This window comes from Oreochromis niloticus, linkage group LG11 (assembly GCF_001858045.2).
Source record: "Oreochromis niloticus isolate F11D_XX linkage group LG11, O_niloticus_UMD_NMBU, whole genome shotgun sequence".
In the NCBI taxonomy this organism is placed as follows: domain Eukaryota; kingdom Metazoa; phylum Chordata; class Actinopteri; order Cichliformes; family Cichlidae; genus Oreochromis; species Oreochromis niloticus.
Window position 1 is genome coordinate 21625941 of NC_031976.2, and position 13976 is coordinate 21639916.

General features: G+C 41.4%; 1 protein-coding gene across 5 annotated transcripts in view; it reads left to right on the forward strand.

Annotated features, from left to right (window-relative positions):
- The window catches only part of celf3b (cugbp, Elav-like family member 3b), a 32619-nt gene extending 18866 nt beyond the window's left edge, over positions 1-13753 (forward strand). For 2 of the 5 annotated variants that reach the window (XM_003450902.5, XM_025911406.1), the window contains 11 exons: positions 4651-4699; positions 5271-5399; positions 5487-5566; positions 5893-6048; positions 6490-6634; positions 7286-7432; positions 7715-7780; positions 8499-8603; positions 8809-8952; positions 9124-9287; positions 12695-13753. In XM_003450902.5, the coding sequence (XP_003450950.1) occupies positions 4651-4699; positions 5271-5399; positions 5487-5566; positions 5893-6048; positions 6490-6634; positions 7286-7432; positions 7715-7780; positions 8499-8603; positions 8809-8952; positions 9124-9251 (1149 nt within the window). In that variant the 3' untranslated portion in view covers positions 9252-9287; positions 12695-13753. Of the gene's footprint in view, positions 1-4650; positions 4700-5270; positions 5400-5486; positions 5567-5892; positions 6049-6489; positions 6635-7285; positions 7433-7714; positions 7781-8498; positions 8604-8808; positions 8953-9123; positions 9288-10061; positions 10161-11729; positions 11795-12694 lie in introns of all 5 variants that reach the window. The other 3 variants (XR_003222157.1, XR_002063814.2, XR_002063816.2) reach the window with 3 other exon arrangements.
- Positions 13754-13976: the final 223 nt, after the last annotated feature.

The window sequence follows — 13976 nt, forward strand, 5'->3', positions numbered from 1 at the left end:
TGCGTCTGTGTGTGTGTGTGTGTTGTCACCTCAGCATGCAAATGGGCTGTGTTTGCATGCCGTACATGATCGTGCATGTGTGTGTTTGTGCGTGTGGATGTGCCTCACACGCACACCATCGTATATCACATATCTCGCCCTCATGCGTGGCCTCACATATGAATTCACTTTCCTCTGAGATATAGAAACTCTGCCTCTCAGGGAGGGCTTCTTAGTATGCAGCAGGACGGATCAAACCACGCTCCAGTATGAAGCCAGCTCCTTGTACGTGTTTGCAGATGGTTACTGTTAATTAAGCCCTAATTGGAACGTGAGTAATTAGAGGATAATTCAACTCGAAAGGAGCGTGTGGCTGTTCATGAGTGCTGGGGTAAAGGAGAGACAGAAATACAGTGTGAATGACTAGCGGGGGCTATACTATGTTTGAATTTTTCACTGGGGCTCAAGGGAATTTTAATTACTACAATGTAGATTCAATCCCTCACCCTTACTTATTAAGACTGCCTATATCTCTCCATTATTCTCATCCTATTGCTCATATATATTTACACTTTTTTCTCTCTATCATGTCACAATAAGAGGACATGTGTTAGAAGGACGTTGAACGGGAGAAAGAAGAATTTACATTAAAAAAATGTCTGGTATGAAAATGTAGGTAAAAGGCAGACTTTTTACATGTGATAACTTTGCATACGAAAGCCAAAATCTAATTTTAGCGGCATTTTTATTTTAACTAGGCTTAACCATCAAAGCGGTTTGGAGCACATGATAGCCATGATTTCTTCTGTGTCAGAAGAAATCACAGTTAGAAAATGAGCGTTGTATTTAAATGTAGGTAAACAGGAAACCTTTTAGATGGTATTTTTTTGACAAGCCACCTATCGCACGTGGAGATGTGGCCCACGGAAGATTTTCTGTGAAAACAGATTAAACATCCAGGGTACCAGTTTTGGGGTTTTTTTGCTACTCACTGTCAGCGAGATTAAAGTGCACTTTCGCTTTCGTTATATATCCTATACCGATGGCGCAAAGGTGGATTGAGCTTAAATCTGTATTTCAGCCCTGAAAAATTCACGTGGCTACCTCCTTTTTACTTATTGGTGAAAATGGTAAAAATGAGGTGACAAAAAAAAAACCCACCAAATTTTGACCCACCCCTTTGTACATCTACATGAAAATTTTGAAGCATTTTCATGTAGGGCTTCATTAAATATACTGAAGTTATTTTACAAATCAGCTGATTCTGAGGGTTTCATGATATTCTATGTGTTATGCCCTTATGATAGATGGTCATCTTTCTCTTATTATTTTAAAGGCAGGAAAAATGTGTGATGTTAAAGCCAGCAAACGCTCCTCCAGCACAAATTCTTTGTTTACTCAAAGAGCACAGGAGTCGCCCTTGGCAACCAGCGTTCTTGTTTACCTACCCAGTGTGCCGTCATACGATTGCCATGACAACGATCTCGTTGCTATGCCAATTTTCCAATGCTATTGTGTCTTTGTGCCGGCCGAGTGCACCTTTCACCTGCTGCTTTTCCTCATCTCTTCTGATTCTTCCTCTCATCCTTCTCAGTACATCATGTGGGATTCATATTATATGGTTCTATTAAAGTTCACACACACACACACACACACACACACCTACACACACACTCGCACAGATGCTTTGATAAGCTTTGATTCAAAGGCCTTAGTTTGAAATCAGGAGGTGTTTCTGTTCAGTCTGTTTCAAGGATGAGCTTGAATAGGCCTAATGAAAGAACAAATGGAAGAAGTGATGGATGGCTAGAGGGATAGGGAAAGGGTCAGTGGATGCAGATCCTGCTACAATCAGCCTGCTCTACAACACAATCCGAAATCAATGGACAAGACGGAGCTGATCAATGAGTTTGTATCACAAGATGGATGGCAGCTTAGATGGACAGCAAAAGCACCCTGAGCAGGGCTAGGATTATGATGGATGGATGGATGGATGGATGGATGGATGGATGGATGGATGGATGGATGGATGGATGGATGGATTCAAGGTTAGGGAAAACGGTCAGGGTGAAGTGTGTGTGTATTTTCCATAAGTTTATGTTGATGCTGACAGCTCGAGTCGATAAAGGTGTGGGGTTAAAAGTATATATCATTCCTTCCTTTGCAGACCCCTTGTGTGCCCATATGTGTGTGTGTGTGTGTGTGTGTGTGTGTGTGTGTGTGTGTGTGTGTGTGTGTGTGTGTGTGATGGCCTTGCCTTAGATCAATAGCTTTGTGGTGACAGCTAAGAGCTGATTAATCAAATGTATGGATCAGTCTCTCGCTGCTCTGCCCTCTCTTCAATTACCAGCTTCATTACATTGCCTTAACACCCCACTGGGACCTCTCTCCATTCTTTCTCTCCCCTTCCTCGCTTTCTTCCACCGTACTTCTCCTCCTCCTCTCTGTCTCTTCCCATCTTTTTTTCTTCCTCTGTTTTTATCACCGTCTTTCAATAACTCTATAGCTGTAAACAACATATTATTGAGCTAAAAATGATATTTTGACTGGCAGTGAGGTATTAATTTATACATGGATTCTTTCTGAGACCTATATATAATATTATAATACTATTATTATAATATCCTCATTACTATTATTTTTATTAATGTGTTAAAGAACAAACATAGCAAATCTTATGTTTTTTGCTCTATGTTCTTTATTTGTTCTATTTTGATTTATTTTTTGCTTAAAATCAAAAAAGTATATAATTAATAATATATAATTTTAGAATTCATTTTGATTTTATTTTGCAAACTGTGAAACTGTACTTCCTGAGCGTGTTTTCTTGCTGTATATTTTGATGTCACTTCAACGGCTCGTATCTCCTTTAGCCTCGTCTCCTCCCTCCATCCCTCCTCTTGATCCATCCTTCTTTTTTCTCTTCTTGTTTCCCTCTTTTCATCACCTTCATTCTGCAGCTCTGATCCTCCTTCTCTCTGCCCTCCTTTTCTCTTCCTGTGTTTTTATTCCCATCTTTCAGTAACTCCTCATAGACATAAAGTATTTTAAAGGAAATATCACATTTTGACTGGCAGTGAGACATAAGTACATGATTTCTTTAACATTATTTATTTCAAACTTTTAGAAGTTATTTTGAAACTAGAATAATCTTCTACGTCTTTGCTGCTTTGCCCTCCTCCCTTCCTTCCACCCCCCTGCTTCTCTTCTTGCTTTCCTCTTTTCACCGCCATCATTCTGCAGCCCTCCTCCTCCTCCTCTTCCTCCTCCCCCAGCCCATTCCCTTGGCATTAACACTGTGCCTCATTGCCTCAGTGCTATGACTAAGCACTGTGTGTGTTTAGTATGTTTTTGTGCCTATGTGTGCTTCTACGTGTGTGTGTGTGTCAGACCTGTGTTTCTTTCTCCAAATAGCGAACGAATAGGGGGAGACATGGAGAACGTGTGTTTGCACGCGTGCATTAGCATTCATGGCAGTGGATCGGTGTAGTCGTGACATTTTTTAAAGATAGAGCAAGTCACGACTGAATCACGCCCGGCTCCTCCCTCCCGCCCTCCCTCTATCCCCTATTTCTCTTTCTATTCTTTTTGAATCATCCTCTCAGGGGCAGCTCTGCTTTCATCCTCCCACACTCGGTCTCTCTGTCTCGCTCTTCATGTACTACTTCTTTTTCCAGCCTTTCCATTCATTCCCCAGGTTCCTCTTGGCCTTCCACCTGCCCTTTCAGTCGGTCGAAGTCAGCCAGGGTCCCCCAGGCCTCTCTCTTTCTGTCTCTCGTTCAACATCCTTTTATTTTTAGCTGACTGCGCCTGGTCCCGTTACACACTTGTCATTTCACCCCACTACAAAATCTCTCTCTCTCTCCCTTGCCTCCCCCGCCTCGTCGCCGTATCTCAACCTCCTCTTGTCCCTCATCTAATCCGTAGTTCTTCAGTAATCCTGATCAGCTGGCCTGCATTCTTAATCTCGTCACTTCTCAATCCTCCTCAGTACTCCTGCATGTGTGTGTGAGACAGAGAGAGAGAGAGTGAGAAATCATAGGTAGTAAGACTGTGTGTGTTTGACAGGGATCAGCCAGCCTCGGACAGAGTTCAGACACACCTGTTACCTGCTAACATTCATTTATCTGCTGCTAAACTACACAGGAGCCACATAAAATATCAGCTACAGTCTATTCATCTTTACTTTTACAACAATATTAGTATTTGTGTCTGATTTGTCATTACACTTGATGCTTGTCTGGATTTCAAAACATGCCACAAAAACTGATGTTTTTCCTGACTCAATATCAGACCTTGGTTATGTACACAGGTGTGAATATTCACCATATAGTTACAGTAATGAGTCTGGGTTATGTTGTTTAAGAGATTCCTGTGCATTTTCCTGGTATTGCTGATTAATTGGTGAACAAAAATGCTTTTTTTTGCTCAAGTAAATTAAACCCACCTTTAAAAAAAAAGGTTCAAAATATTGATTTTTCTCTGGTGGAAAGCCAAAATTTCTTTGATGGATACCTGCTCATTTACAAAATATCAATGTTTGAGTAAAATATGTTACCTAAAATGTAATGAGAATATTTACTGAAAGTGAATTCAGTCGTAGAAAACAAATATGTCCAGGAGAGGCTTGTTTATGTTGACCATCTGTATTCCGGCTTGTTTGTCCCTCAGATGAATCGGCCAATCCAGGTGAAACCAGCTGACAGCGAGGGCAGAGGCGGTGAGAAACACACTTAAGCATCCAAACACGTACTCGCGCATACACACACTCGTGTCTTTCTGTCTATGTGAGGGCTCTTGTTGACATAATGCATTCCCCTTACTGTAAACTTAACCATCAAAGATTTAGAGAAAAATTAATCCAAATATAAATCACTCTAACCAGAACTGTAAAATCAAGCCTGTAATAAACCTTTGAAGTTGTGAAGACTGGCCAAAAGGTCCTCACAGTGTACAGATGTCCTTGCTTACCAGATAGAAGGGTAGGTGTCAAGTTGGATCAGATAGAGATGGAAAGTAGTCAGCGGGGTGCCTGGCACGTTGCTTTTTATAAACACGCACACATACATACACATTCAGATCGCACTCTTTTCACACCACGTTCCTAGTTTCTGGTCTCTGTGGTCAATACTGCAACCTGGTGGACATAAGTGGAAGCTAAAAAGATTGTTTTTTTTTCTTTTACTGAATACAGCCTTTAGTCTATACCAGCCATGTCTTCAGCATTGGGAATATAACATTGAATTCATATCCTTTTCTTCCCTTTCCTCCACACATCCTTGGCCTCTCAGAGGACAGGAAGTTATTTGTGGGCATGCTGGGAAAGCAGCAAAGCGATGAGGACGTCAGAAGGCTGTTTGAGCCCTTTGGCAGCATAGATGAGTGTACTGTCTTGAGAGGGCCTGATGGCACCAGCAAAGGTAAAATGCACTCAAATATAATACCACAAAGTGCTTCATTTCATGCAGTGCCATTTTTATTTTTAATTCAATGACTGTTTGTTACAGGGTGCGCTTTCGTGAAATTCCAAGGACATGCCGAAGCCCAAGCTGCCATCAACAGCTTGCACGGGAGCCGCACAATGCCTGTAAGCAGCATGCACATGATCGCAAATGATAAAATCCATACGCGTAAGACAAACACACGCAACCAAATGTGTGTAGGTACTTCTAAAGGCTTATACAGTGAACCGCAGGGGAGAGTTTGCATTTTTTGTAGATAATAATATAATGTAAATGTATTTGCTTTGGCCCTGCACTGCTCATTGTGCCGGGATGAGCGTGAGTCCCACGAGACTCATAAAGGATTAACTGGATAGAGGAAATGAATGAATCAACACGAAGCCTGGGCCCATTAACACCGAAAATTACTTGCAATTGAAACTTAATTCTGTCTTCACCTCTGTCCTCGCAGGGGGCGTCGTCCAGTCTGGTGGTGAAGTTTGCGGACACAGAGAAGGAGCGGGGGCTGAGGAGGATGCAGCAGGTGGCCTCCCAACTCGGCATCTTCAGCCCCATGACCCTCAATTTCCCCGCCTACAATGCCTACACGCAGGCGGTCAACGCACAGGCAAGCACGGACACACACAAACATTCGCTGTGCTGCACACGCACGCACCAAGTTTGTAAGGGGAGTGCTGTGCTTATGAAAGGATGTAATAAGTTTGAAGAGGCTATCAGTGGTCTAATTCAGGCTAATGTTATTACCCAGACAACAGAACATACGTCATCTGGCATTAGCTTTCCCGCAACACACAACCATTAACCCACTGACTCGGGACATAATGGCCTTGTAATTAGATCTCTATTCATCTGTTCCTCCATCACTCCCTCTCCCTGCCCCTTCCTCTCATTTTTCTTTCCCCTTTTTCTCCCTCTCTCTCTCTTTTTCCCATACCCATTTAACTGTGTCTTTGTCCTCTCTCACCCTCACTTTTTCTCCCCTCTTTTTCCCTCCTCCTCTTCTACCTCTCCATCTCCTTCCTGTCTCTGCTTCCTTCCTTGTCCACAGCTTGTCCAACAGCAGGCCCTGGTTGCCCAGTCAGCGTACTTGTCTCCTGTGGCAACAGTTGCCGCCGTACAGATGCAGCAGATGGCAGCACTCAATGCCAATGGAATCATTGCCACACCCATTACACCCATCACACCATCCTCGGGTAGGCTTGCATGCCATGCGTACTTAAATATATTCTTGGATTATTGGTTGTATCTTCTAGCTGTACTTGTCAGTTTATTATAACATCAAACATGATGTATTAGAATAATAGTCTTGACCCTTTTCCTTTTAATGTTTCATGTTATCAAAAGAAAAGTCAATATTGCTGCTTCTAGGAGTTTAAAGCATTCGCTTTAAATTTTTACAGTGTAAGTATAGCAAGATGAATGTCTGAATGAAGGTTTGGTTATAGAAGGTGTATTCACATAGGAAATATAGTTAATGTCCTTCTAGATGCAAGACAGGCCTCTTGGTAGCTATCTTAAAAGGCCTCAAGGCACTTCTTTTAAAGTATTATTTTTCATTCATTTTAATTTCGCTGGTCACTGGGACATAAAAACTGCATGTATAGTGTTGCCAGGGAAGTTTCATTTTTTTTAAAGAACAAAGACTTGTTCTAGTTCCCTCACTTTGCCCCCAAATGGGGTTTTAAAATCCTGAAAGTTCTACTTCTACTACCATCTTTCTACCACCAGATTTCTCCCATAAATCTAAATGTTTTATTCTTTAAGAGCCATGTCTCTCATCTCTCTGATATAGTGAAATAGTTGCAATGACAGGGACTCTGTTTTGCTGTGATATCTCTCTGTAGGTACAAACACCCCCCCAACTATTGCAGCAACACCTGTGCCAGCGCTTCCTCCACCGATAGGAGTGAACGGTTACAGCAGCGTGCCAGCTCCCTCCAATGGGCAACAAACAGAAACACTATACACCAATGGCGTTCACCCATATCAAGGTATTTTGATAAAATCAAAGTATGGAGTGTAGAGACATGTTTACTACTGTGCTGTTGTGATGAGGACAGGACCCAAATTGGAGGGCACGAAGCAGACAAAGTGAATAAGATTAAACACAATAACAGAGGCAGAGAAAATAAAAATACAAACAGAAACCAAGAACTCAATATACACTACATAAACCTCAGGTCCATTACAGATATAGAAATAAAATAAATCACAAGAAATTATTAATATATTGCCTTTTTTTAATTCTCCTTTTTTTAATTTCATATCCCCAGCTCAGAGTCCAGCAGCAGCCTTGGACCCACTACAGCAGGCCTACGCAGGCATGCAGCACTACACAGGTTGGTGTATGAACAGATCACAGAACCGATCACTTATAACCATCTGAATTCTTCATAGATATTAATTTCTGGGTGCTTTGCTTACATTAAGATATACGAGGCATGCAATCAAAATCAGTAGTAAATCTGCTCAAAAACCACGGAAGATGATATGACAGATGTTCACCATATGCATGTCCTAGTAAATCAAAGTTGCACATATGGATCAACTACACGTGGCTCTAAAAATCACGTTAGCTTCAGTGAAGTCATACACATATCTAATCCATATTCAGCCGTATTATTATTAATGCATATGTGTGTATCCCAGCCGACGTCTCAGGGAGGAGGTTAAATCAAGATGAGCAGACTTGTGACTGTGTTATGAATGTGTCTGCTCTCAGATTGTCAAGGATAAAAGGACAGTTTGATTGATTGAATTCATTTTGTTTTGATTTATCCAATTTAATTAAGACACAAAAGGCTGGCGATAATGTAACACAGGACCTATCATGTGTACATGATTCAATATCAAGGGGAGATGTAATGCGTGTACCAGGCTCAGATCAACAGTGTCATTGTCTGGTGAACTTATTCCACTCGTATGTTACAGTTAATAGTTTTCACCTTCAGCAGAAGACGTTTCAGCTCGAACAGAGTGACTCTATTGGACGCTTCTATGTTGCCACTCGTTGTTGTGGTCCAATCATATTTTGTTGCTCCCTGTCTCTCCCAATAGCGGCGTACCCTGCTGCGTACGGATTGGTCGGGCAGCCGTTCCCCCAGCAGCCAACACTTGTTGCCCAGCAACACCAGCAGCCCCAGCAACAGCAGCAGAGAGAAGGTGATGTGGTTTCCTTTCTGGCCGGGGCCACGCCCCTCTCTCCAGTGATCTTATTTAAAGTTTTTTTTATTGCAAAGTTTTTACAGCCTGAGATCATTTATCAAACTCTGTCTACTGTGTGGGTGCGTGCGTGTGTGTGTGTGTGTGTGTGTGTGTGTGTGTGTGTGTGTGTGTGTGTGGGTGGGTGTGTGTGTGTGTGTGTTAGGTCCAGAGGGGTGTAACATCTTCATCTACCACCTGCCTCAGGAGTTCAGTGACTCTGAGATGCTGCAGATGTTCCTGCCTTTTGGCAATGTCATCTCAGCCAAGGTGTTTGTGGACCGTGCCACCAACCAGAGCAAATGCTTCGGTGAGACGCGCAGACAGGGGAGAAAGGGGGAGGGAATGGGGGAGGACCGGTTTATCAGAGCGAAGAAAGGACAAGTGGAAAAAGTCATTGGCTGATGAAATACTGTGTTAATTAATGCGCGTAAACCCGCCTGACAAAATGACTAAAGTTAGCATTTTGCCTCTCTTTCAGGATTTGTGAGTTTTGACAACCCAGCCAGCGCTCAGGCCGCCATCCAGGCCATGAATGGCTTCCAGATTGGCATGAAGAGACTGAAAGTGCAGCTCAAAAGGCCGAAAGATGCCAACCGCCCATACTAAGTGATTACTGAGAGGATGAAGAACAAGTGAAGAGAGGTGAGGAGGTGGAGAGCAGGTGAAGAGTGGCACAATACGAGACAAGTGAGCCTTAGTATAGAGACAGAGTGCAATCAAGTCCCGCCCAAAGCAAACTAAGGCTAAAACAGTGAAACTCGTTAGTGTGGCGCAGGCATATTGTTACTGATATCCAGTGTCAGTTTTATTGGATGCTCCTTGGATGTTTACAAGACTGTGAATCATATTCAGAAAATGCTGCATTTGTATATACAATTTCTTTTACACATTAATAATGCTTAAAGAACTAAAATTAATACTAAAATATTTTTTTTAAATACTAAAACTAAGTATTTTTAACTGAAAAAAATAAACCCAGTTTTACAGCTAAATTAAACTAAATTAAAAAGAAAATTAAAATTAAAAGAAATATTTAATATTTAAAACTAAAGATAATATTAAAAAAATAAAACTATAATAAATATGAGGAGTTTTTTCTCCCTAGGGTGGGCGTGGTTTTCAGAGTAAGACGCATTGCGCTCTGTCTCTGTGTTGGGGGAGCAAGAGGATAAATTTGGGTTACTGAGGAAAAAAAAGTGGACAAGGTAACTTAGACTTGACAGTGCACAGCTAACTGATGGGGAAAGCTTTAACCTGACATTTCAGTGAAATATGCTGTGGGTAACTTATAGAAAAACAGCTTAAACAACTCAAGAAGAGTAAATATACTAAAATATTGTTTCCCTTTTTTATTTTCTTTGACAATCTTATTTATTTTCTTTCCTGCTGTTTTGATCTTTTCCTGAAACACCCAAGATCCTTCCGTCCAATCATAATTCACGAGGACCCCATCGCTATGGCAATGGTTGCCTAGTGACCGATAAAGCCCCGACCCCCCCTTCCTCTCACATTGTTGTAAGTTGATTGGTTGGCCTGTGTTTGGGTTGCTGTGGCGATTGATTGCCTGTGTTGGTTGCCCTTGGCAATTTTTGTTCTGTCACCTCGAGCAACCAGCCATGCATTGACCTGCATGTCCTGTTGCTGTAGTGACCACAGACTGTGTTTGGTGCATTGTGACTTTATTTTGTATTGACCTGTGCACATACTGATCAATAACTATCAATAGCCCGGACTGTACTCAGAATCAACTGATTCGATTGGATACTTGATACTTTGAATCATTTTATAGTAATTTGATCAATTCTGTAGCAACGCTCGTTACTCTTTTCAGCCTCGTTTTTGATCAGTTTCTGTAGTGTTCTGTTTGGTGTGTTTATTATTTGAACAAATGGTTTGGGTAAAGTAGTGAGCGTGGGCATCTGTTTGTACGTATGTGTCTGTGTTACACTGTTAGCGTGTAATACAGGAGAGCATAATCCTCGTTGTATTGGTGTCTGTACAGAAAGGTGTGCAGAGGCTTCCACGGTGGACTGCTGGAGAAAGCTAGAGCAGCAATACAGTTTACTGCAAATTACATTTACTTGTTTTATTATATTATGCAACATACAGTGGCAGTACATGTTGGAACAGAGGCCATGATGTGGTTGAACAGAACTCTAAATATGGCCACAGACTGGTCCAAAGTATGGGCTACACAGGCCAGAAGAGAGACAGACAAGGTTACTTTCATTTTACTGACAAAGGCACACTGTACTTTGGAGCGAGCATGCATTTTGTTGAGCTGTGCTCTGATAGGCTGAGTTTTTAATCCTGGATTGTGATTTATTACAGCGTTCGATGTGCCACTTTAGTTTTTTGCTCCTTCGTTTTTCTCTCCTGAGCCATTTTCACACATGAACTCCAGACAGAGTCGGGAGAAACAGGTCACCCCATTGTCCGAACATGCCCTTCATCACATAGGCTCCTTAGGACTCGCTGGAACTAGTAGTAGTGATGGTGAATTCACAGGACAATTACCTTCTCTAGTTATACCTTCTGGATATGTTTATTTTATATAATTAAGATGAGCACTTAGGTGCATTATGGAAGTCTTCCAGATTTTGCGATACAGGCTAACTTTCATCTGGAGCCCCTGGCAGGTTGAGGGCATTCATAGGCAGGAAAAAAAAGCAAAGATTCAAGGGAACCTAAGCACAGGTAAGAGTCAGAATCATATGAACGATAAAACAAAGACATAAAGAAAGAAAGACAAGATATTAAACACTTATAAAAACTCTCATGCAGACACAAAGCGCATTAACACAATTACAAAAGCAGCGACCTGCAGCAGCACTAAATCCGCTTACATCATGTTTGATTGACATGGACTTTGTACCGGAGAGCAGGCAATTTAAATACTGTTTCAATTTTTCACATTGCACCTATTCCGCGTCATTTCTAGAAAAGTTCAGCGCTGCGGTGCATGTGTGAAAACAGCTTTTTATATATATCCCTATCACTTCTTTTGTGCTCTTTTCTCCCTCTTCCCCTCACCACCTCCTTCTTGCTCCTCATCTTCTTCTTTTTCCCTCCTCTCTCTATCAGGTTTTTTCTCTCTGCTTCTCCCCCCTCCAGTCTCCTCTTTCTATCCCTCTAGCTCGTGTTTTGAGGTAAAGGGTATGTGGTTACCATGGTGGTATATAAAAAAAAACTGTGAAAAAAGTGCCTCTTGCTTATTGGAGAACAGCCTTCAACTATAGGAATTCTGGGAGAAAAATAACAAGAGAGACTGTGACGTAAATGTAATCCTCCACAAACCCGTAACCTTTACCAGAGAGCAGAAAATGTGTAGCTGCTGTCAGGTCGGTGTGTGGAGGCACTTTCAAATGGCAGCACACATTATAAATAAAGGATTCAGCTTCTATTTCTAGACAAGCTTTTACATAACAAATCCTTGTGGGTAATAAGAAGGCCATGTAATACCTCGGTATAATACAAAAAGTTGTGGCCACTTCTTTATCCTGATTAAAATGATCACCCAGAATTTCTATACTGCAAATGCCAGAGAGTGATGCATGTTGGTAGTAGTGTTTGCTTGCTATGAATCGAGGCACATGTTCGTAAGGACACAGAGACATAAGTGCATACCTCTAGATTCTGTAGACTTACTAACACACACACACACACATTTACATCCAAACACACACCGACAGTCCCACAGTAACACATTTGAGTGATTTTCACTGTATTGAGTTGCATGATCCAGGCACTGTGTGTGTATGTGTTTAAAGCACCATGACTTACCGCTGCTGAAAGACAGAATGATGCTTTCTTGTTTGACGCACTCACCTGAGACTGAAGCTAAGCGAAGCTAGGAGCATCCTGAGGTGCAGTTTGCTGCAGGAAGTGTGGCAGTCAGGCCTACAGAGGAGTCTTGTTTGACAAGCTGTGAAGATCAGAGAGAAACGCAGAGCCTCAGAGTATTTATAACTCTAACAGATCCTCCCTCCTTCTCTGTCCCTCTCTCCTCGTATCACTCCCTCTACCCTCCAACTCTCCTGCCTTCACAGGTGACCTTTCAGAGTCCAGCCGAGGAGGAATCCCAGGGTTCATTGTGCTTTCAGACTGTCTGCTGCCTGTGAGCGTACGCGGACTGCAGCCACACTCACGCAAACACACAAACATACATCGACACCGAACCTCAAAGGGTTCGCGGCTGATATGTACATAAAATGCACAAACACACACACAGACACACTTGCTGACACTTACACAAATACACACACGAGTCAGTAATCTCACCCATACGGCCGAGACCTTGGTTTGACCGTAGTCTGTGTGGAACAGGGTGTTTAGTACAGCTAAGACAACTCAGACCAAGTGAGAAGGGTGAAATCAACCTGCTGATATATCACTCCAATAGACTTTAACTTGTCTATACCATGTCTAATACATGACAAATATAGAGGGACCGATGTTTCATAATAAAAACCCAAGAAAATACAAAAAAGACGACTAAATGAGTAGGTTAGAGAGACTTTGGAGAAGATCCTAATGACCTGTAAATAGTTTAGTTTACAAAGAGCAGCATTTAAAAAACAAGAAAAAATGCAAAAAGAATACTACTTTAGATAAACACTGAGCAGGACACAGCAACATTATTATTATTATTATTATTATTATTATTATTATTATCATTATTATTATTATTACCACTAGTAACATCATCATCTTCATGAAAGGATAATACATTCCAAATTGTAAAATGGGAAATCACTAACCTATTTTAAATTTCTACTTAGACTTTAGGTGAAACACGGGGGAGGGAGGGATTGCACTTTTATTCGGGAGGTTTTAATATTTGAGCTATTTTTTATTTATTTACTAATTTATCAATTATTTTGTTTATTGGGAGAAAAGGGGGTTTGAGTGGGTTGCAATATTTTGATTTAGGATTTTCTAGAGAAAAAAAAAACAACTTTTGAGGGTCTGTTTCTCTCACTTCTTGCAATCGAGTAATTATAATGTATGTATTAATTATTACAGCAATTATATTTATTTCTAATTTATTGAATCCTGTTTTTGATCCACTCTCTTTTTAAGTTTAAATAAAAAGTATCATACTAAAATGCCTGATGTGTAATCCATGTGAGAGTGTTTGCATGCATGTGGGAGGGGAAGAAAAGGAGCAGGACTGGTCCAATGAAAATCTGCATTTGGAAGGTTCAGCAGGGAAGAGAGCGCACATCCAACTTGTCACCAGGAGGGGGCATCACTACGGAGCAGTAATCAGAGAAGAAGGAGAGAATTGTAATACCAGTTAAGCTACACAGCTTGTGATCTCATTTCATT